This window comes from Dipteris shenzhenensis, chromosome 2 (genome assembly GCF_047967505.1).
Source record: "Dipteris shenzhenensis isolate YYH24624 ecotype China chromosome 2, Dip_SZ_1.0, whole genome shotgun sequence".
Taxonomy (NCBI): domain Eukaryota; kingdom Viridiplantae; phylum Streptophyta; class Polypodiopsida; order Gleicheniales; family Dipteridaceae; genus Dipteris; species Dipteris shenzhenensis.
In genome coordinates, this window is record NC_141597.1 from 55,934,587 (window position 1) to 55,955,459 (window position 20,873).

A 20,873-nucleotide genomic window follows, 5' to 3' on the forward strand; every position below is an offset into this window, starting at 1 on the left:
AATACACGAACCTATGATTACTAGGAATATCGTAGTTCACAATTTTCACTGACCATATAGAACAAGGTCTTGATTGACATCCAAAGGAATTAACACCATCCATAGCTAATTTTTAAGGCTCATCTTATGGCCACTTGTCCTCTATGTGACACCACATGCCTTCACATTTGTCATAATCCAGTAGCATTATGCTGATATGAGTGCGATTGTTAAACCTGTGATGGCAAAGATGGCGTTGAGCGAGGCCTCTTGGATATTCTGGCAGGCTGCTCGTCGCTCTCGCGTGCATTGATCTCCACCGGGCTGAAGGCGGCCCTGCGTAATTCCAATCCACGGTCTTAGACTCATGTTATCGTAAGCGGCGATATCAAATTAGCTTATAGCTATACAGCAGTGGTGCACAATATGAAGGACACTGCACCCACCTGTCTTTTCGTTTCTCCAGGAATCGTGTCAATGACGCTTTTCTAGCAAAAGGAAGGTCTGATATAGCCACAAAATCCCAAAGAAACTCATTGCTTGGTCTGCAGACCCGAAATAAAAACTCATAAGATAATCAGGAGGTAGAAGCAACGGGTCATACCTCTGTGAGAACGTGCACCAAACTGCTCTTTCGACCTTGACGCTTGAAAAGGACACGAGAGTGTGGCTGTGCGGGACTCAAGAGGCGAAGTGAAGGACATTCGCGGCTCTCTTGTGCGCATGGCACCGCTCACCGCTATGGGTGTGCTTGCGGCCCCAAGCGCGTTGGAATCTGGCGTGGATCGTCCGGCCGTGAGATGTGAGGAGCACGAGCTGCCGCCGCTGCCCGCAAGAAGCATGATAGCATGTGCCTGCAGTGCGGATTTACCATCGTTAGCCTGGGTGTTAACAGTCATACGACAGACTCCAGAGCATAGTGTTACTGTATATAGACATTGTCGGCCGACTAAGTCTAACCTCATTAGCCGGAACATCGTCGTAAACATTCATGATGCCTGAATAGAAGATTGTGAGCTGGGACATTGACTGTACACGTGCATTTGAGTGGTCTGTGATGGGTTGTTGCTTGGACTGACTACATTCGATCTTGTGAGGTTCAGGGGCCCTGAAATGCTCCCGGAAGATGCATCTGCCGTTGTGCGTGGAGGTGCTGCTATATTCCTTCTGGAGAAAAACATACAAAATGAGGATAGGTTCATAGGCGTGAACTAAAAAGAATTCAGATTCATCGAATTGTGCCCACATACAGATTGCTGGCTCAACGGGCGGAAGGTTGAGGAAGGCGATCTTGGAGGAGGGTCTGTGCCATGTGAGTCCTGCGGGGAGGCTTCGACGCTGTTTCCCGGCTGGGATATTTCATCTACTAATTCCGACTGAGAGGAGCAGCTCTGTAGAGAAGCTGACAGAAAGTCCTTGGTGTCCTGACGCACGCCTGCGAATTTCCCGAATTTCACTCCATGAGTACCATAGTTTGCAAGTCCCAAAATCAACTTTAAACTTAACGAGAGTGCGCCGACAAACTTTGTTCAAGACAGAAATTGGCGGTCAGTTTTACAAATCTACGGACTTTACATTCAAGGCAGAAATTGCCCACAGATCCGGAGGATCTCCAAGTAGTTAATAATCCTTCTGAAGCAGACTACACAACTTTACGATAAGTTGGGCGCATGAAAAGCACAGAGGGCAAAGGGAGAAGTAGTACCTGGAGCCGTTGTTAGCTGCGAATGAGAAGAAGCGGCCGCGGCCAGGTGGTGAAAGAAGATTTGTTGCAATGAGCGAGAGGCATGTTCGCGGGCCTTGAGGGAGAGGGAATCAGCAGCAACAGAAGGAGGAGGAGGCTCCATGGAATTTGTTGAGAGTAGAGGGGTATGTTTTGGGAAGTAGAAGTAGGCAGGTTGATATACAAACGGAAAGAGGAAACATGTGCAGAAATGAACGGCCACCTGCATGGAGTGGTGGGTGAGTGTAGCGTTTTGCCGCGTGAATGGGGAGCGGTATCTTTCCATTCGCACACGTTTTACTTATCTGATTGGAAACTCTAGGCTCACGCTCCAATCCAAAAAACCACACGTTGTTCACATGCTCATCATGGAGATCGAGGGAGTTGCTCCGTGAGCAAAGCATACAAAATTACGTCCCAAAGTGTAGCAACTCGGGCCAAATTGCAGCATCAAGTCGGCTCTCGAGTCCCCCTGTCTAAACCTGCAATCTCGTTACCCTATCCACCAATGGAAAGCTTCTCAAGAGGATCAATTGGACTCAGCTCGAATCCCACATTTCAAGCCCCGAGGCTAACAACATTTGACTGCTAGGGGTCCCCAGCTAAGCCAACTCTCAAGCTCCATGGGGTTGCAAAAGCTGGAAAAAATTCTACTAGTAGGGCTCCCCCAATGCCAGTGGTGGCTGGCATGGGGAGTCCCTCTTAAAGCACATTCATGCCAAGTCTCAACTTGTATATTCAACCATGTGTAATTTGTAAATAACTATTATTCCATGTCAAGAGTCACATTATATTATATAAAATTATACTGTATACTAGACCCTAGTATATATGTATAACTTAACAAGGGTGCACAAGTGCACATGGGCACTGCAGTAAGTGCTTTTGTTTGTAAAAAGAATGATCTCCATAAATCCGTAATTAGCAATTTGAAAACACAACTCAATTAATTCTTTTTAAAAATTTGTACGTGTGGAAATTCACAAAACGTCCACTATAGCACTCCCTCTAAGGAGGCAATGATAATAAAGACACGTTGCAAAGCTACCCTTAAATTAAAGATTATCTACTTCAACATTTTAATTAATAAGGTCTATTTTGATGTCCCTTAAATGAAATTAAGATCAATGCTATCATGCATTCCAAAAAAACAAAGGAATATCATTTTCTCAATCCGGATTTCTCAATTTCATTGGGAATTTTACACAACAAACCAGTTTTCATGAGCACTATATCTCACCTTTTATGTTGACAATGAGGGAATATGACTAGCTAAATTTACACTATCATGCAATTCTCACATACCAAGAGAGAGTGTGTCATGCAATAGTACAACTCATGTGAATGGATGAGAAGTTTCAAACCAATTGGAGCCACTATACATCCACTTAACATTACCTTTTTAAAAATTTTAGGAGGATCTTAGTGGCAGTCTCCCTAGCAATGGTGAGCAAGGCAGACTTACTAGGAGTAGTCAAGATTAGGGACGGGGCATGAAGATGCCCCATTCCAAGAAATTGAAGGTTGCTAGCAAGTGGGACCCACAGTCCTTCCTCATTGTAAGGGCCCGAAGAATGGATGAAATTAATAGAGTTCAGTATTCCAACAAGTGACTTGACTATTTCGCCTAGTAGCCTCATGATTCTAGCCCATGACCTCATACAAGACACAGCCTAATGACTTTGATGGAATAGAATGACTTGCTTTCTCTATTCAGCACTTTTCTCCTTTACCTTTGACTTACAAGAACTATGTGAAAAAAAGACCTTTGACCCTTTGAAATTCTTCCTTTCTTACAAATTCATATTTCCATTCCTTTATATGCTCCCTTGGTTTTCTATATATCAACTTTTTATCCCCTTTTTCTCTCTTTTTGCCTTGCACTTCATGCAAGATGTTTGTGTAATATGGATTGTCTATGTAATAGTGATTGTTATAATGCTCAAGCTGCTAATTGGGATAGTGTTGATACCATGTTAGGTTGCTACATGGTTCTATTGTATTATGTTGATTGGGCTAGGGGTATCACATGTAAAGCAAGCCCTAGGTTGTGAGGTAGCTCAGTACTATTGGCTACATATCATAGATGCATGAAATCTGATGGAGGGGCAAGTCAAGGAGCTGCCAAGGATTATAGGGTGTGGACATTGCTATAGGATTCGAAGGTCAAGATGGCCATGATGTGCTAGCTATGGCACACACCTATCATATTAATGAAAAGAGCTAGAAAGAGCCAGGCATAGGTATAGATGGATAGGCAAATTATGAGAGCACATCTAGGGCACAAAGGCTAAGAAGTTGTAGAATCCCAAGAAGTCTTATCTCTTTGCAGTAAAAAGAATAACTAGATACCTGTATATACATAAATTATGGATTCCATAACACCAAGTCAACCCAACTTACACTTCCATGGATACATTGATGCTGATTGGGCAAGATCTGCTGGTGGAAACACCTTCAATCTTGGCTCCATCGCTTTGTGATGACAAAGAAAAGTGCAACAATAGTGGCATTGTCTTCCATTGCAGTAGAGTTTAGAGGGTCCACCAATGCTACATGTCAAGCTTGGTTCAAAAGGCATTTATCAAACATTGAGATTCTTTTTGGAGACCATACAGTGCTCTATTCTAACAAGATTCTAACACGATTCGAGTAGCATTTAGCTAGCAAATAATTCTTGTTTCATGCTAGAACAAAACACATTGAAGTGCATTATCATCTCATTTGTGAAAACATCTTTAGTTAAGAGATAGACCTAGTTCACTATCCAACACAAGAACATGTCATAGATATCTTCAACAAGCCACTCATTTGTGAAAAAGTTCTCAGTGAAGAGATAGACCTAGTTCACTATCCAACACAAGAACAAGTCATACAAATCTTGACCTAAAGCCACCTTTCCTCATTTATTGACAATCCCTTACTAAAGAGATAGGCGTAGCTCACTATCCAACACAAGAATAGGTCATAGAAATCTAAACCAAGCCACTTTCCCTTGACATCTCTCACACCTTTGGTATCATCTTGGTCTTTGCCAATTGTGACTTAACAGGGGGGAAGTGAAGAATAAGTTGCATAAGATGCATTCAATGTTAGAGAATTTCCACTGTTTAGTCAATTCTAGGGGTCGAACTCTAGGTGAGACTGTATAATATGAGCTTTCCTAGCAAGGCTTTGCTCATCATCTCTAAGAGTAGCTTTGAGAAATTGTTCCTTTGCATAGTGTCCTCCAAACTAGGCTACTCTCAGAATCTAAAAGAAGTATTGGGATAGGCTGAGACTTTTCCCATGCCTAATCCAGTGCCTCCCAAAAAAGTGAACATGTAGTGATGCTATACCATTGAACAAAATGGTTTCTAGAATGGTGATTGAGCACCATTGTTGAATATCTTATTGGTATCTCCCATTCGAGACCAGAATATTCTAGCAATCTCCATGTGAGTCTAGCAAATTTTAAAATTTCCCATGCGAAATGGCTTTGGGTTTGTGGAGCATGGCATTGGTGCCAATATCCCCATAAACCAACATTGGAGAGTGGCACCAAAGCCATTCTGCATAGGGAAATTTAAAATTTGCTAGACCCACATGGAGATTAGCACTAGTGCCATTCTCCATGTGGGGTTGTGAAGAATGGCACTGGTGCCATTCTCCCCTGGGGCGCCAACTCAATATGTATTATGTTACTACCCTCATCCAAAATATAGGGTATGGGGGGACAAGGTGCATATATAATATGCATGGATTTTTCAAATGTGCAAGGGAAAAATATGAAAGTCTCATGTTCCCCCTCCCACAAAATATAAGGCATATACCTTGAAAAATATGCAAGATTTTAAGATTTGCACATAATTTTCATAATATGTGAGGCCCAAGGGGGGGGGGGGTCTTTTGGATGGGGGGGGGGGGAAGAAAAAATACACTAAAATATAAAAACCCATCTCCTTTCAAATTAATGTAACTTTTTCATGTGTTACCTAAATTCCAAGGTGTAAAGACATATTTGAAGCTCTTTTAGTGTAGAACACAACGATGTTAATTTGACTAATTTCTACTCATGGCATATTTTTAAATTCATCTCATACTCAAGATTTTGATAGGTTTTTGTTACTAAAGGGAGTTGGCGCCCCAGGCATTCTCCATAAATCCACATGGAATATCCAAAAACCTTGTGGGGAATAGATCTAGACAAAATTTACATGAAATTATTTTTCTAAAATTTTCTAATGATTTTCATGGAAACCTCCCATGCAATAAAAGACATTCTGGAGATTGGCACCACTGCCTTGCACAAAAAGCCCATGCACAGATTGGCACCACTGCCATGCTCCACAATCTCATAAGTAGATTGGCTATGGTGACAATCTCCATATGAGATTGTGGAGAATGGCACTGGTGCCAATCTCCAAAATCCTCATGGAGAATAGGCTAGGTAATTTGGAAAACAAATTGAGAGCGATCCAATTGACAGGTTAGGATCGGTTTTTGCTAGACCCACATGGAGCATGGTAGTAATGCCATTCTCCATGTGGGGTTGTGAAGAATGGCACTAGTGCCATTCTCCATAAATCCACGTGGAATCTCCAAAAACCTTGTGGGGAACGGATCTAGACAAAATTTACATGAAATTATTTTTCTAAAATTTTATAACGATTTCCATGGAAACTTCCCATGCAATAAGAGAAATTCTGGAGATTGGCACCAGTGCCATGCTCCAAAAACCCATGTGGAGATTGGCACCACTGCCATGCACCACAATACTTACTAACCTATCCACATGATTTTTTCCAAAACTTGTAGAGTCAAAAATGAAATAGTTGGATGGCATATGAAAAGATCACTTTGAGTAGAGCTTAGATCAAGAAACAAGTTTTTGATTTCACAGGGTTTAAAGTTTAAGCTTTATAACGATAATTAAGTTCTTTTCACCATGAGATGCTCTTTCACAAGTAGATTTCTTCACATGATAATCCACTTGACACAGGTCTGGCCAAAAAAGGGCCTTGTCTCGATATGGGTGGAAACTAGTAAACTCCATCATGCATACCAGGGACTAGCTACTATCGCATTCCCAAAGGCATCATCATCACCCAATGGTGGGTGTAGACCATGACACAAACATATCCACGGATACATTCTCAGCCGAAACACAACTCCTTCCTAGCATTCAATCCGAGATTGCATGACAATTAAAGTCTTTCAAAACCACAAAACATCATGGCTTCATGACACAGGGTAGAACAAAATTCACTCTTAATTCATGGACTGGTAGCTCATGCCTATAGGCCTTTTTGTGGCTTACAAAAGACTAATAAGCAAGACCTCAATGGAATCTACTAAGGACCCTATGAACAGCTGCTCTTCTAATGCTATTGATAGAAGATGAAGCTACTGGAGCCAACCCTCATTAAGGTAAGCTTCTAGACAAAGAGAGGGAGCTTATCGACTGTTTTGAGTTTTATGGAGAAGGAAGCCACCACCCATGATCACCACCAGTACGTGAGAATTGTCAAAGGGTCGCCATGCAACAAAGACTCCAGATCCTCCACTGTAGATGCACTTGTAAATATCCGCCAAGTGTCTACTACAAGTGTCATGCATTGTCCAGCATGCATGGACCAATTACCATCATGTACCCCAATTCTCCCATGAGGGGGCACACATCTTATAGGCCTAGCACCTACACCAAAGGACGGCCCTACTGGATCGCATGTAGCCATTATAACGACCCAAGCAATATGTGCGTAGGAGATGAGAGAAACCCAATCACGCAAGCACCAATCTTCAAACAGTCCATTGTTGATTTCATGAAGTTGCATAACTGAGTAAATAAGGTTGAAAAGCTCAGAAGTGCCACGAGTAGATAAGAGCATGAAGAGTAAAAGAACAAACAAGTTGAATGCACAACCATATTTGACGACCTTCGTCAACCTGCAAAAAATCACAGAGATGCAAAGGAGGCCGCAGCCACATCATCCCATTTAGAAAAAAAGCCACTTCATCACATACATTTCTACCCCTCTAAAATTCTAAGTGTATAAGCCTTTTCTTTTTCCATTTCCCCCACTTTCCTCTCTCTCTCCAAGGCACTCCAAAGCATTTTCGCCTCTCCAAATTTAAAGTAGAGGATCAAAGACCAAGTCGAGAAGTTTGAGAGTGGGATTGAAGAATTATAATCTATGTGGCATGCAACGAGAGTGGGTTCAAATTCAAAAGACAAATCCAAGGCCATTGAGAAAATTCCAAGGAATAGACAATCATATTTTTCTCTCGATAAAGCTTTTTGCTTTATAAAAATATGGAAAACTCGGATTTGGAAATGTCAACTCCAAAAAGGGATGAAATGGTTAGGGAGAGTGAGGAAAGGGCAAGAAAAGGAAAAGCTATTGCTGGAGAGGAAATTCATGAGTAAGTACAAAATGAAACTCAGGAGGATAACGTGGAAATAGAAGACATAGATTACGGTGATTATGGAATTCTGTATACAGAATTCACCAAACTTGAAACTCAAACACAAAATATGGAAACATAATTAGGAATTATTTGTGATACTTTGAAAATCCAAGCTAAAGCCATAACCAAGTTAGCCGTGGTAACTCCTATGGAAAAATCAGTGACTCCTCCTAATCAAGTTGAAAGGTTCACCTCTCGACTTAGAGAAACCTCTAACATTCTTAAGGACTTGAAACCGCCAATTTTCAATAGGGAAGAAAAGGAGTGTAATAAAGTTGCGATTAATACGTTCTTGCAAAATGGCAAGACTTCCATCGACTCAAAATACTTTAAGGTTGTTGATCTATGCCAAACCATGATCCTTGGATCAATTGAAGATGAACGAGTGTTTAGTAGCTTGACCTTCATTAAAAATTACCTATGAAATAGGCTTGACAAAAATCTGGACATTTGTATGAGATTGTACATTGCAAAGGCTAATCTGGAGACTTTTCCATTTGAGGAGTCCTATGCTTTGTGGGACTCACATTGCCATAGAAGGGGTGGAAACAATACATTCTTGGATGATGAAAGGCCAGCAGATGACGTGGAAAGTTTCCAAAATTATGATATCCCAAAATATATGCTTCATAATGTCATGGCTAGCTGGCAAGATAAGCACTTCAAGACATACCTTGCTAATTTTCCCCTTGACACTATTGTCTTTGTCATATATTTTTTTGAAAATTATTCATTTCAAGAACAAGATGAGATACAAAGTGCTCATTGGTACAACAAACAGATAACAATTCTTGTGCATATCACATACATTCATTTGCTTGATTGTTTTGCGATTGATGCCAATCTACTTGCTAACTCACAGGAGTCTAGGTCAGTGCAACGCACATACCATCTCTACATTTTAGATGATAGGGAACATGACACCTTATTTGTGCAGCATGCATTTCTACTGCATTGGGAATGGTTGAAAAATGAAAATCCCCATGCAGAAAAGATAAAACAACATTGGGTGTGGTCAGATGGTGCTTCCTCTCAATTTAAATCAGCCCATGGATTCTATTTTGTCTCAAGGTTCAAATCCTTGACTAGTTTAGACATGATATGGAATTTCTTTAGGTCTATCCATGGCAAGGGTAAACATGATGGATGCAGTGTTGTTATTAAGAAAGCTCTATTTAAATGCCAATTGATCTACCCTCAAGAAAAGATCAATGATGCCCATGATGATGTAACATGGCTTACACCCAACTTACAGCAACTAACCTCTCCATAGGCACACATTCAACATACAATAAACAAAGCCTTAAGGATAGTGTAGTACACAGAGTGTTCCATGAAGTGAAAGTAGAAGAAGTGCAAAGGAGAAGCCGGCACGGTTGTGAGAAAATTAAAAGAGTTCGTGGTCTGCACATCATATGGGGCTTTTCAAATAACCACCTAATTAAAACAAGAAAACTTTCTTGTTTCTGCAATGTGTGCATCATAGGGGATCATGATGATTGTGAGAACATTGCAGCTGTGAAGACATGGGAGTGAGTTCAAGTTTTTCCTCTATGTTTAGATGGAGTAACAAATAATGGAGAGACAAACAATGACTTGCCACAGTTTGGGGAGAGTTTCGATGACCTCACAGACTGCCTGGAAGAGGGGGATAACTTTGCAGTTATCATTGCCTCTAGGGAGAATGAGGAAGATGACCCATACTTTGTGTTTCAGTGCACAAAACCTGAGCACAAGGTTCATGAAGCATTTAAGAATAATTGGGGAACAACCTATGAGAAGTGGGATGTAGTAGTCGAAGCTTTTTAGTACAAAAAGACATCCAAGAGAGGCCAAAATTATGAATTGCTACATAAGAGTCCACAAACATTTGTGTACTCTCATTTAGTAAGAGCTATCAAAATCCAGATGCAACCTATGCCACAACAAAAGAAGGGCAAGAGTGTGCAATCAAATGTTGACTCAGAACCAACCCTCACAAAAGCAGATTGCCCAAAGGGGGAAGACATCCAAAGCATTGCATTGGAAGGTTGTAACACATGTCTTTTGGGTGATACAAACCCAAATTGTGGCATTCAAGAACATCTTGGTCACCAAGGTTCTTCCAGTATAACACTTGCATGAAAAGGATGCACAAAGCATCCTCTATGGTAAACCTCAAATATGGGTGCCAGCCATGGAAGAAGAATTACATGAGGGCCATACACCAGAGGATCCCCCAAAGACAACAACTAAGGTACAACAATTGGATCCACTCTATTACTAAAACTCTCAAAGATCTATTCTTGACACAACATTCAAGAGGGGAGAACAAGAGAGAATAGGCCTAGTACAAGATCTACAAAACACTAATGCATGAATTTTAGAATACTTGGCAATAACAGCTGACACAGCTTAGGCAACAACTATAAGAGGAATAGGATCAAAAGAGCAAACTTGCTTCATGCCGTGCAAAATAAAACAATGAGATCCAAGACTTGAAAGAGGAGCTTACTTAACTTAAACAAATGCTAGCAATGGACATCAGCCCCTCTCAAATATCTACATCGTTCCTCAAAATTCAAAAGGAAGAGTCAACAATATCAAGACGACACGAAGACTCTCCAAATATGATTTGTTCAACTATCAAGACCAAAGAGGACTCCAAAGCAAATCACTCATTTAAATGGCTACCCAACAAATTGTCAACATGTAAACATCAATAGAAAAGGCATTGGTCCTTTAGCAACAATGAGTATTCTCACAATCATATGCAATCCAAACAACCAAGGAAAAAATCTATCTGGATACAAAAGGAAAGTGTGCACCACTTTGTCCCCAATAGACATCAGCACTTGGATATAAGATTAACGTGGGCATGGATTCCCAAAATATGTATTAAGCAAATGTGGAATTCCCCTATCCCAAAAACAATTGAAAATATTGATAGACCATGCAATGTGCTAAAAGAATTATGGGTGAAAACAATGTGCAGGGCCTACAAAGAGTGAGTTTATATCCACAAAAATGGGACACACACTAAGCATGAAATCACCATTTACAAATTTTCCTCAACATTAAGATATCCATCCCATCACATCCCACCCACAAATCGCATGCTTTCAACATATGAAAAGAATCAAACCCAAGAGATTGAAAGCAGAGTAGATATAGATCTACATGCATCATCAATGTCTGATAAATCAGTAGAGGCATGCATCATTGAAGGATGGCACACAATCCAACCATCCATTATACAAAATGAAGAGGTTGCACTTTTGCCAAAATCAAATCCCGATATGAACTCAAGTGTGAACTCTCTATACTCTTCCAGCTTGCCAACATGCTGATCAACTCAAGTACGGGAATAGAAGAGCTTCCACAAAATTGAAAGGCCAACATGACAAACGTTTCTCCAAGAGACATGTTCCCAATGATGATTTTGGTCTTTGAAAGAAAGAATGATTAAAACAAATAAAGGAGTAGCATTCGGTAAAACTCCATTTGGGGACTGAACCATGAATAATATCATGGTTTCTCAACCATGGCATCAATCAATAAAATTTGCAAATATGATTCTCTCGAATCCTGCAACCTTGTAAGTTTGCACCTAGACACATAGGTTAGGTCCACGGGCAATGCACAAGTCTACTTTAGACATGATAGATGTACCAATAAAACCCCATTGAAAAGGCAAGACACCAACATGTCAAGCACTCAATCTCAAAATCGAGGCATAGTCCTTAAGAATCCTTAGGTGAATAGGTGTTCATGTCAAATATCTACTTTAGGTAGCACAAGCCACCCAACAATCTCCAAGAATGCACTTTCACAATATTTAGGTGACAATACAAATTCTCTCTAGAAAATATCCAATCATACTTGCAAAATCAAGATCTAGAGAGAGAAATACTAAAAGCCTACACTTTTTGAGGTTCCCCCACTCTGTGTAGAGACCCAAAAGGTCCCCCCACTTTGCATAGAGACCCAAAAGTTCCCCCCACTTTATGTAGAGACCCAAAGGTTCCCCCCCAAAAGTGGAGGGAATCTTGTCCAAAAGGTCTTCTTGAAACGAGGTCCCACCACGGAGGTACCTACGAATTATATAGAGACCAACATGTATAAATATATCTCAATGTAATGAAACTCTCACTCTTTGGGGTTCATTGTTTAGTTCACTTTAGTGTTCATGTGCTTGTTCTCCCTAGGTTCATGCTCCCTCAATGTGATAGTGTGCTCTAACCTTGCAATCTCCCATCCTCCTCCCTTCCTCTCCTCTTCCTCCCTCCTCCCTCCTCCTCCTCCCCTCTCCTCCTCCCTCCTCCTCCTCCTCCTCCATCCTTCTTCGTTTCTCTCCTCCTCTTCCTCCCTCCTCCTCCTCCTCCACACTTCTCCTCCTCCCTCCTCCTCTTCCCCCCTCCTCCTCCTCCTCCTCTCTCCTCCTCCCTCCAACTCCTCCTTCCTCCCTTGATCCTCCTTCTGAACCCTTTACCCCTTGAAGTTGCAAAGGAGACTAGCTCTCCACTCCTCAAACCTGGACTCCTCCTAAACATTGTAATCCTGTCTAAACCCTGGAACTCCTAGTTAGGTCTCTCAACCTTATCCCCTTCTGAACCCTGCAGCCTCCTTCTAACCCTTTTGAACTCCCATGGAGGCAAGAGCCTCCTTCCATCGTTGTGATCCAACCCTCTTTCTCACCTATGCATGAGAGTAGCTTTCCATGCTTCAGCCTACACCTCTAACTGGAATACGACCCGAGGACCTACGCTACACTCGTGAACACCTCTTCTACAATGAGCAATGACACAATTGTAGGTGACCAACACCCTCGAAACCTACACTTGGGAAGAAAAGAGACATGAAAGAATTGGTTCATAGCCCTCAGCACCATGCTATAACAACTAAAAGAAATAGGAATTGTGCCCTTGTGGCATCAACTACTTGCTTGATAGCACTATCTACTTCATCTTGGAGGAGGGGGATTTGCCTCAAAACTTAAAAGAGGAAGAAGTTGGAGCCCAATTATGAGAGGAGTACCTACATTGTGTGCATCATGCAACATGACTGTGCAAGACTCTATGATGAGAAGGCTTGCAAGAATTTTCTTGTAGCAAAGCAACCACAAAAAGAGCTAATGATTCAAAGTTTTGGAATGCTAGATTAGATATTTTTGGGGATAGGGATGCAGATCCCATCTTGGTATGGAACCACAAATCGTATGATAATTTACAAAACTTGATGGAAGCTCATTTACAATCAGATGTAAGAGGTTCATTATCCTTGGGATAGTGGGAATTGGCAAGTTTTGATTTTCTATCATTTGGCAACCAAAAGGGAGTGCAAGGTTGTGATTAAACAAGGCAGCCTTTTTATTATATCCTAGATTTTTTGGACAAGAGCAATCCAACTGTCAGCGACCCTCATGAAAAGGGGAATTCATTTATTTGAGCTATTCTAGGGGACTCATCTAATTGGCTAATCATAGACAGTCGGTAGCTCACCTCATACCCTACTTATGCAATATTCTCCAAGTACACTCAACTAAGCCCATGAATCATGAAAAAACAATTAGTCCTTACAAAGAAAACTAGTAAGCCATGAATATTAACAACAATTCCCATACTCTAAAGACATATGACATAATAGGTGGGGTTCCATTCTATGATCTAGGGAAAATGAATTTTTTAGAGGGATAAGAGTGGGTAATAGGGCGGATAAACATGGGTGTAGCTAGCTTTGCAATAGAGGGAATAAAGCAAGTAAACATGGGTGTAGCTAATTGTGCAATGAATGTAGACCTTCAATGCAATGGGTAAATAAAATTTTTAGAGGGAATAGAGCAAGTAAACAAGGGTGTAGCTAGATTTGCAATGAATGTAGACCAATGCAGTTGCTATAGCAGGTGGATTTATCTCAAATTTGAGTGATAGGGTGGTACATATTTTTTGTCCAAAGGGAGACTAGCTGCACACGTTCATTTTATGACTTTACGACCCCTAAGTGAGGAAAATGATTATAGGGTAAGTTGAATTGGATCTTATGTAACAATCAAGGTGCTTCTTCAAGCGACTATTTATAATAGCTCTATTTGAAGTAGATGGGACATTTACTTTGAAGTGTTCTGCACATCATGTGCTAATTAACGGTGGCTAATGGCAGATGGAGAGAGTAGATGCATCACGCTCTTGGCCCATGGAAATGGTCACCATTGATCCACACCATCACGTAGTAATGGTCAAAATCTTGGGTGAGTTAAAATAGTTGGTGGCACCAGGGAAAGCCGAATGTCTCAAACTTTCCAAATATTGATGCCTTTATTGGTGATACTCTCATTCAGGTATTAAAGAGGATAACAGGTAGACATGGTTATAAAGCAAATGGTTTACTAGATATTAATTGACATTTGTAGCTAAAGAAATATAAGATATGGTCTTTTGTGCCATCCAAATATTAGAGATAATTGGATCTCAGAGATATATAGGCAAAGATCCTAAATAGAGGGAAAGGCAACTGATCTTTTACAAAACATTGATGTTATTTTGGCCAAGTTTGAGCATTACTTACCTCTAGTCTTAATTTCTATTAACTCAGAGCCCCAATCATGCAATACTTTCACACTTTTTAGCCAAGTTCTCCCAAGCAAAAAAGGGTAACCATTCTCTTCCATTGGGATTACCAACAAACTTATTATGTAATGATTTCCACTAATGGTAAGCATTAGAAATCATTCTCTTCCATTGGGATTACCAACAGACTTACTATGTAGTGATTTTCACTAATGGTAAGCACAGCATTAGGAAGCATACTTATTAGTTCAAATGGTCGTTGATCCGCTATTCAGACTCAAAATAGTGAAGGCTTCATATTCTTGAGCTTGAATCTGTTGACTAAAGCTTCTAAAATGATGTTTACTCCAAAGCTGCCACAATTACGCTCGACACAAGGCTACCATCTACAACTATGCTCAATGCATTTTCTTTTTTATTTTTGCATTGATGATTGGTACTTCTTCATCCACCATTTGAGTGACTATGAATGGAATGGTGACAAATGAGTCTACTTCCTTAAAAGGTTGTTCTTCAGTTGATGTAGAAGAAACTCTCTACAATATGGTGCAATTTTTAATAATTCTACTACTACCAAGCTGGCCTTCATATTTTAGAAGATCTCCCATGCTTTTGCCATTTTCAGACTCCGAACTCCTTTAGAATTTGGCTCTTTCTAAGGAGCCTTAGTAAGATCATGTGATAGATCCACTGTTGTGGCTTTGCCCTTCAGTTCTTGAGATATTTAAGAGGCAAGTTCTTTCTTTGCTTTCCAATTGATATCTCATGTAGGAGATGTTAAACTGTTCACTGGACCTTATGATGAAGTGACTACACTAGCATCTATTGAGTTTGGGAGTTTGACTAACATGACTTGGCATCTAGGATCGACTTCCTATCGTTTTATACTATTTTTGAACAATTTTAGGTGCTCTTGCCATATTGATATTTTTTCCTTACTATTTTGCCTTTGCCTTTACCTTGTTTGGTTTTGATGGTCATGCTTTCTTATCCTTATACTTGATTCAAATCTAGTGTTTTCTTCTTTGCATACCAACAATTCTAGTGTTTTCTTTTTTGCATACCAATAATTGGTCTCATCATGACCATATTTGGTGCAAGCTTTACAATATTTTTACTTTAGTTTGTTAGACTTCATAGAGGTGTCCTCATCGTCACTCGCCTTGGTCTTCTTCTTAGTAGGTCCACTCTTTTCCAATGCAATAGCTTGGTTCAACGGTTCTTCATATGTCCTAATTGAAGTTAACTATTTCTAGAGACCTAAGGTCAATTTGAGTACAACCCAGTTTCTTGTTAATTGGGGGGTTAAGCCTTTAATTATTTTCTTGATTGTCTAAAACTTCTTTGTTTATTGGTGCTGGCATCCATGCTTCTCTTTGTGGCATAAGCAATCACTTCCATACTTTCTTTAACTAGTTTTTGGTTTTGATATTAATCTTTTATAGTGCCATCATGTCCATTTTGCCATAACCATATTATTCATCAAGTCCAAGACACTTCAATCTCAGTTTCATATTCCTTCGGCTAATCCCTATCTCTTATTGTGGATCTTATTCTTCTTTAGGATTCTTGCTAGCTTGCCAAACTATGACATATCATCAACCATCAACTTTGCATACTATTTAGAATCACTTGTCAAGCCCTTTTACTTGATAAAGCTCAATTGTTTTTGTTTTTATTTTTTTTTAAAGCTCAATTGTGAAGCTTGTGAGAAGCCATATCAAGCCACTTCTTTTCCTAGATTCGCTAGCTCTTAAGCTAGTGCCTAGGCCATCTCCTTTGTTCATTTTTCTTTAAGTTTGTATCGGTAACCCTCTTGTTCATTTTATGTACCTCTAAATTTGGATCAATTTCTAATTCTACATAAGTTTGAGTTTTTTCATTAGCATAGATCATAAATCAACATTAGTTCTATGGTAAAAATCAATGTGGTGTGTCTCTCGTGATCTCTCCTCGATGTAGTTTGGTCTCCACTAGCTTTGCATACTAGCTTTTGGTTAGCTTTGCATACTATTTGTTTTGTGTCTCGTGATCTCTCCTCAATGTAGTTTGTTCTGCACTAGCTTTTTCTGAGCTTAGCATACAATATTTATCGCTTGTAGATCTTATTATTCTTTGTGACCACTAGTGTAGATCTCATTATTCTTTATGACCACTAGCCACTTTTCTAGACTATGCTATAGCATCCATCGTTAACTCATTTATTGTTTCGAAATGTTTGTCATGACCCTTTTCTTGATAAAGCTCAATTGTGGAGGCTATGACATGGTGGCTAAAAAATTGATGCTCTTCTTAGATTAATAAGCTCAAGAATTGGAATGATTTTAGTTCAGCACACACATGGATTTGCTGAAAGACTAAAAAATGTTTTGCAAGGTCGCTTTTTATAGCTATTTTGCCAAATTCTTCCTGTCAAAATATGACATAGAATCAACTGTCGACACACTTACTACTTAGAATTGCAATTGTGGAGGCTATGGCAAGAAGGCTAACAAGCCACTCTTCTTCTTCTTAGATTAAGCACGTAGCTCAAGAATTGGGTCGATTTTTAGTTTGGTGCTCGGTAGCCCACACACAGATACATTGATTTTTTAGGAGAAAAGAATGAAAAATGCTTCGCAAATAGCTTCTTAAAGATGTAACTTCACCAAATTAAACATTAGGTTCTTTCTTATAAATCATTTTTAAGGGATGTTTTTGGATCAATTCATTGGAGAAAATGTCATTTTTCAAATGTTAAGCCTTGCAAAACTCTTTTTTAGGACTACCAAGGAAAGCTCACTCTATATATTGACACTTATGTATTCCAATTTTTGTAGAATTTCAAAGCACAAAAGAGATCTATGTGGCTAATGGGTGCAGGATATTAATTTCGTGAATTGCAATACATCCAACTATCTTATGCAACCACCATTTTTCACTCAAGACTTCTTCAAGAAAATAATATACATGGCATTCTCAAACATGATAACCAAGGAAGGGTTTGCTCCCTCCAATCATAATTATTTGTGAAAGGAAGCGTGTCCCCTCCTTGGCCACAGTATGTGTGGTTATAATAATTATGTTACATAATTGCTTATTTTTAGGAAATGTGTGAAGCGTTGTTCTCTTTCCTTTCTCAGATATATATACTCAATCTAGACTCTTGCAATATTCAATGTTTTGTTTCCAACATGCATCTGATATCATTTTCCAAGCATACCTGACATCAGCTTCTGCTCTCTAGCTTGCTATTAGGAGCTGCACGATAATGAAGCAACAATGCAAAATAGCAAAATGCATAAAATAAACAATACGGAAAGCTCACAAAATGGAAGAGAAAGAGAGACACCGATATACGTGTTTCACCTAATGTGGGCTACATCCACGGAGAAACAGCCGGTCTTGCATTTTCCTTATCCAGCGAGCAAGAAGATACAAGATACAAGCAGTATAACTAATGCTCACATGATATGTGAGCCACACCCTTATTTTATAAAATTGACCACACAATTCATGCACAAATTTTTATGTGTTTTTGGCTTCGGGAACCTTCCCTCAAACCTCGGCCAAGGGGGGCCTAATAGCTATCACTAGCCCCACTTGGAACCCCTCGGCAATAGTAGTAGGGGGGGCACTACCCCCCCTACACCTCGCTTCATAGAATGGGTGTAAACATGCGTGGGTCCAAAGCATGCGTAAAACAACCTCTAAAAAAATATTGGACTCCACATACAACACTTGCTACTATCTATTTTGCTGATGCTTCATAGCTAGGTGTTTTGCTACTATCTTATTCTTCTTAACAATAAAAATCATACTTTTTAAACAAGGGACCGTTCACTCAAATTACAATTCTTATGAAGCATATGCTAGTTACACTAAATTTTTTTAAAAATTGCCTCGTTCTAAACCCAAAAAACAATTACTCTCACATCTTGCGATAGATTGAGAGGCATATATTCAGGTCTCGTAGGGGCATAGAGGATTATCAAGAGGTGTTGCCTAGCTATGTGTAGGTTGTTTGACAAGAAGGAATGCAGACTCGAGTCATCAACAACAAGCTAGGTCTTTGTAGACACGAGTCTAGAACATTGAATAAGGATTGCTTGGAGCACATTAAGAAACTACAATTTAGTGTGTCATGTGGAAAATGCGAGCTTTAGACTGGGAAAAGCAAGAAACTTGTGCAATCTAAATGACTTATTCCCTCCTTATTGTTTCTCAATCATGTACCTATACATGCACCTAGAGAAATGTCACAAAGGCTAGTTGTAGGCATGCTTTGTAGGGCATGCATATCACATCCATTTTGGAAGTTGTACTCTGTTTCATATGTATCCGACTACATATGATCCATTCTTTGTGCAATGTCTTCAGTATGCATATGTTTTCGGCATTTGATGTGGCTCTAAATATAGCAAGAGTGATGTGGTCATCGCTAGTAGGACAATTGACATCAAGATCTTTATTGGATAATCCTCTAATTTGTTGGAATTGAGAAGATGGAATTTGTCAAAATCTTGAATGTTTCATGAGCATTTAAAAATGAGGATAATCTTCTCAATGATAACATTGTACAAACCGTACCTATTGCTAATGTATCAACTCTGCCAAGCATTTGAAATAGCTAATGGGACACAAATAGTTGTCTTGATTATCTTGTTGTCTTTTGCATTCATCCCTACCTTACTACCAACCCTAGTTAGAATTAAGAATATTTGATTTTGTTTTTGTAGCACTGTCTCTTAGAGGGAGTGCTATAGTGGAGAGTTGTGAATTTCTACATGTATTCTCCATGTATTTAAAATAAGGTTATTGAGGTAAAAGGTTATGTGAAGCTAAATTAAACCATAAGCTCTAAATAAAAACTAGATTTGCAGCAGGCAGTCTTTCCATCATGGAGCAAGTAAATACTAACTCGAAATTGAAGCTAAATCCTTCTATTTTATCAATTGTTTAGGAAAAAAGAGAATGAGTAAAATAGTGGACATGAGACGTGACATAGGGTCCGTTGGGACCCAATCCTCCTTGCAAATGTCAGGGGTGGTGATTTATTATTGATTTTGTGATGTCCATATTTTGGAAGCTGAAGTCCAACAAATGCATGAATATGGCAATACAATAACTGATCCTTGTTGCAATTTTCACGATATTGTTACATGGAAATATTGTCACATGGACTACAATAATTGATCCTCATTGCAATTTTTACAATATTGTCACATGGACTACAACCATATGAATAAAGGTGTAGTCATCCTTCAATCTTGTATCCATCTTGGATTTCCTTGCTCCCTCGCATCGATAACATGCATTAAACGAGAGGAATGTTGTAAGAATTCATATTAAAAACAAGAAAATTTGAATGGACCAATAATTAAAAATATTTATATTATAATATATAATATATAATTATTATAATCGCACATAGTGTGGACAAAGAGGTGGCACGCTTCCTTTCCCCAAAGAGTTATAATCCAAGGGAACAGGCCCTTCCCTGAGTGTCGAGATAACACTAAAAATATAAACACCGGAATATCAGCGTCAAGGGTAAGTCTCACAAATGGATAAGAAACTAGCATATTACCTGAATGTCAAATAGTCATAATCGTAGTTGCACGCTGAGAGACAATATCCGAAAAACTTACCAATGTGACCTTGAGAGGATCTGAGTATGTCCTTGAGCAAGATGATTCCAACATTCTCAGATCGTTCAGTAGACTCTGGATAGCACAAAAAGACAACTATCATTAGAGGAAGTCAGAAGTAGAGTACGTAACATTCCCACTCTCCACTTACCGGAGTTTTTTATCACTATGGTAAGTAGAGCTTTTAGGCTTGTGAGAGTAGAGCATAAGATCATCGTGAGGCTCTCCAAAGCTTCACATGCCAATAAGCCCAAACTTGCAAATCAAGTACATCATCTCTTCAAATAGAATAGGTTTGAAACATTTATTGTTATTGTGAGAAGCACCTATATGTTTTTAGTGCTTTAGTCAACAGCTTAGCTTTTACATCAAACAAAATCAAGGACATAAGATGAAACTAGATCAAGGGCTTAGATTCATGACATGTGGCTCAAGAGGGTGTGAGAAAACCCAAACATCTCCCTAGGTTGCCTCCCATAACAAGGAGGTGCTCCATATACATAATGTATATATGTTTTTGAGTATAATATACTAGGAGGCACTCTT

At 39.5% G+C, this 20,873-nt stretch overlaps 1 protein-coding gene and 1 long non-coding RNA gene across 2 annotated transcripts; both read right to left on the bottom strand.

Moving 5' to 3' along the window:
* Positions 1–209: 209 nt before the first annotated feature.
* Positions 210–1,005, bottom strand: LOC147905004 (protein TIFY 10b-like). The gene is made up of 4 exons (XM_087393197.1): positions 940–1,005; positions 584–833; positions 426–483; positions 210–315 (listed from the first exon to the last, which is right to left on the bottom strand). Exons 1-4 carry the CDS (start codon positions 1,003–1,005, stop codon positions 210–212), a joined length of 480 nt encoding a protein of 159 aa, XP_087249323.1.
* Positions 1,006–1,021: 16 nt separating this feature from the next.
* On the bottom strand, positions 1,022–1,819 carry LOC147905005 (uncharacterized). Its single transcript, XR_015543124.1, has 3 exons — positions 1,685–1,819; positions 1,230–1,414; positions 1,022–1,146 (listed from the first exon to the last, which is right to left on the bottom strand). It is a non-coding gene; the product is annotated as an uncharacterized LOC147905005 (long non-coding RNA).
* Positions 1,820–20,873: the final 19,054 nt, after the last annotated feature.

What these genes read in the sequence shown, in the direction of transcription:
- LOC147905004 (XM_087393197.1), bottom strand. Translation starts at nt 1,005, where the DNA reads ATGTCCCAGCTCACAATCTTCTATTCAGGCATCATGAATGTTTACGAC. An exon ending in TGGTGCACGTTCTCACAGAG is followed by an intron (nt 484 to 583) that starts GTATGACCCGTT and finishes TGGCTATATCAG; the next exon opens with ACCTTCCTTTTGCTAGAAAA. An exon ending in CTGGAGAAACGAAAAGACAG is followed by an intron (nt 316 to 425) that starts GTGGGTGCAGTG and finishes GGAATTACGCAG; the next exon opens with GGCCGCCTTCAGCCCGGTGG.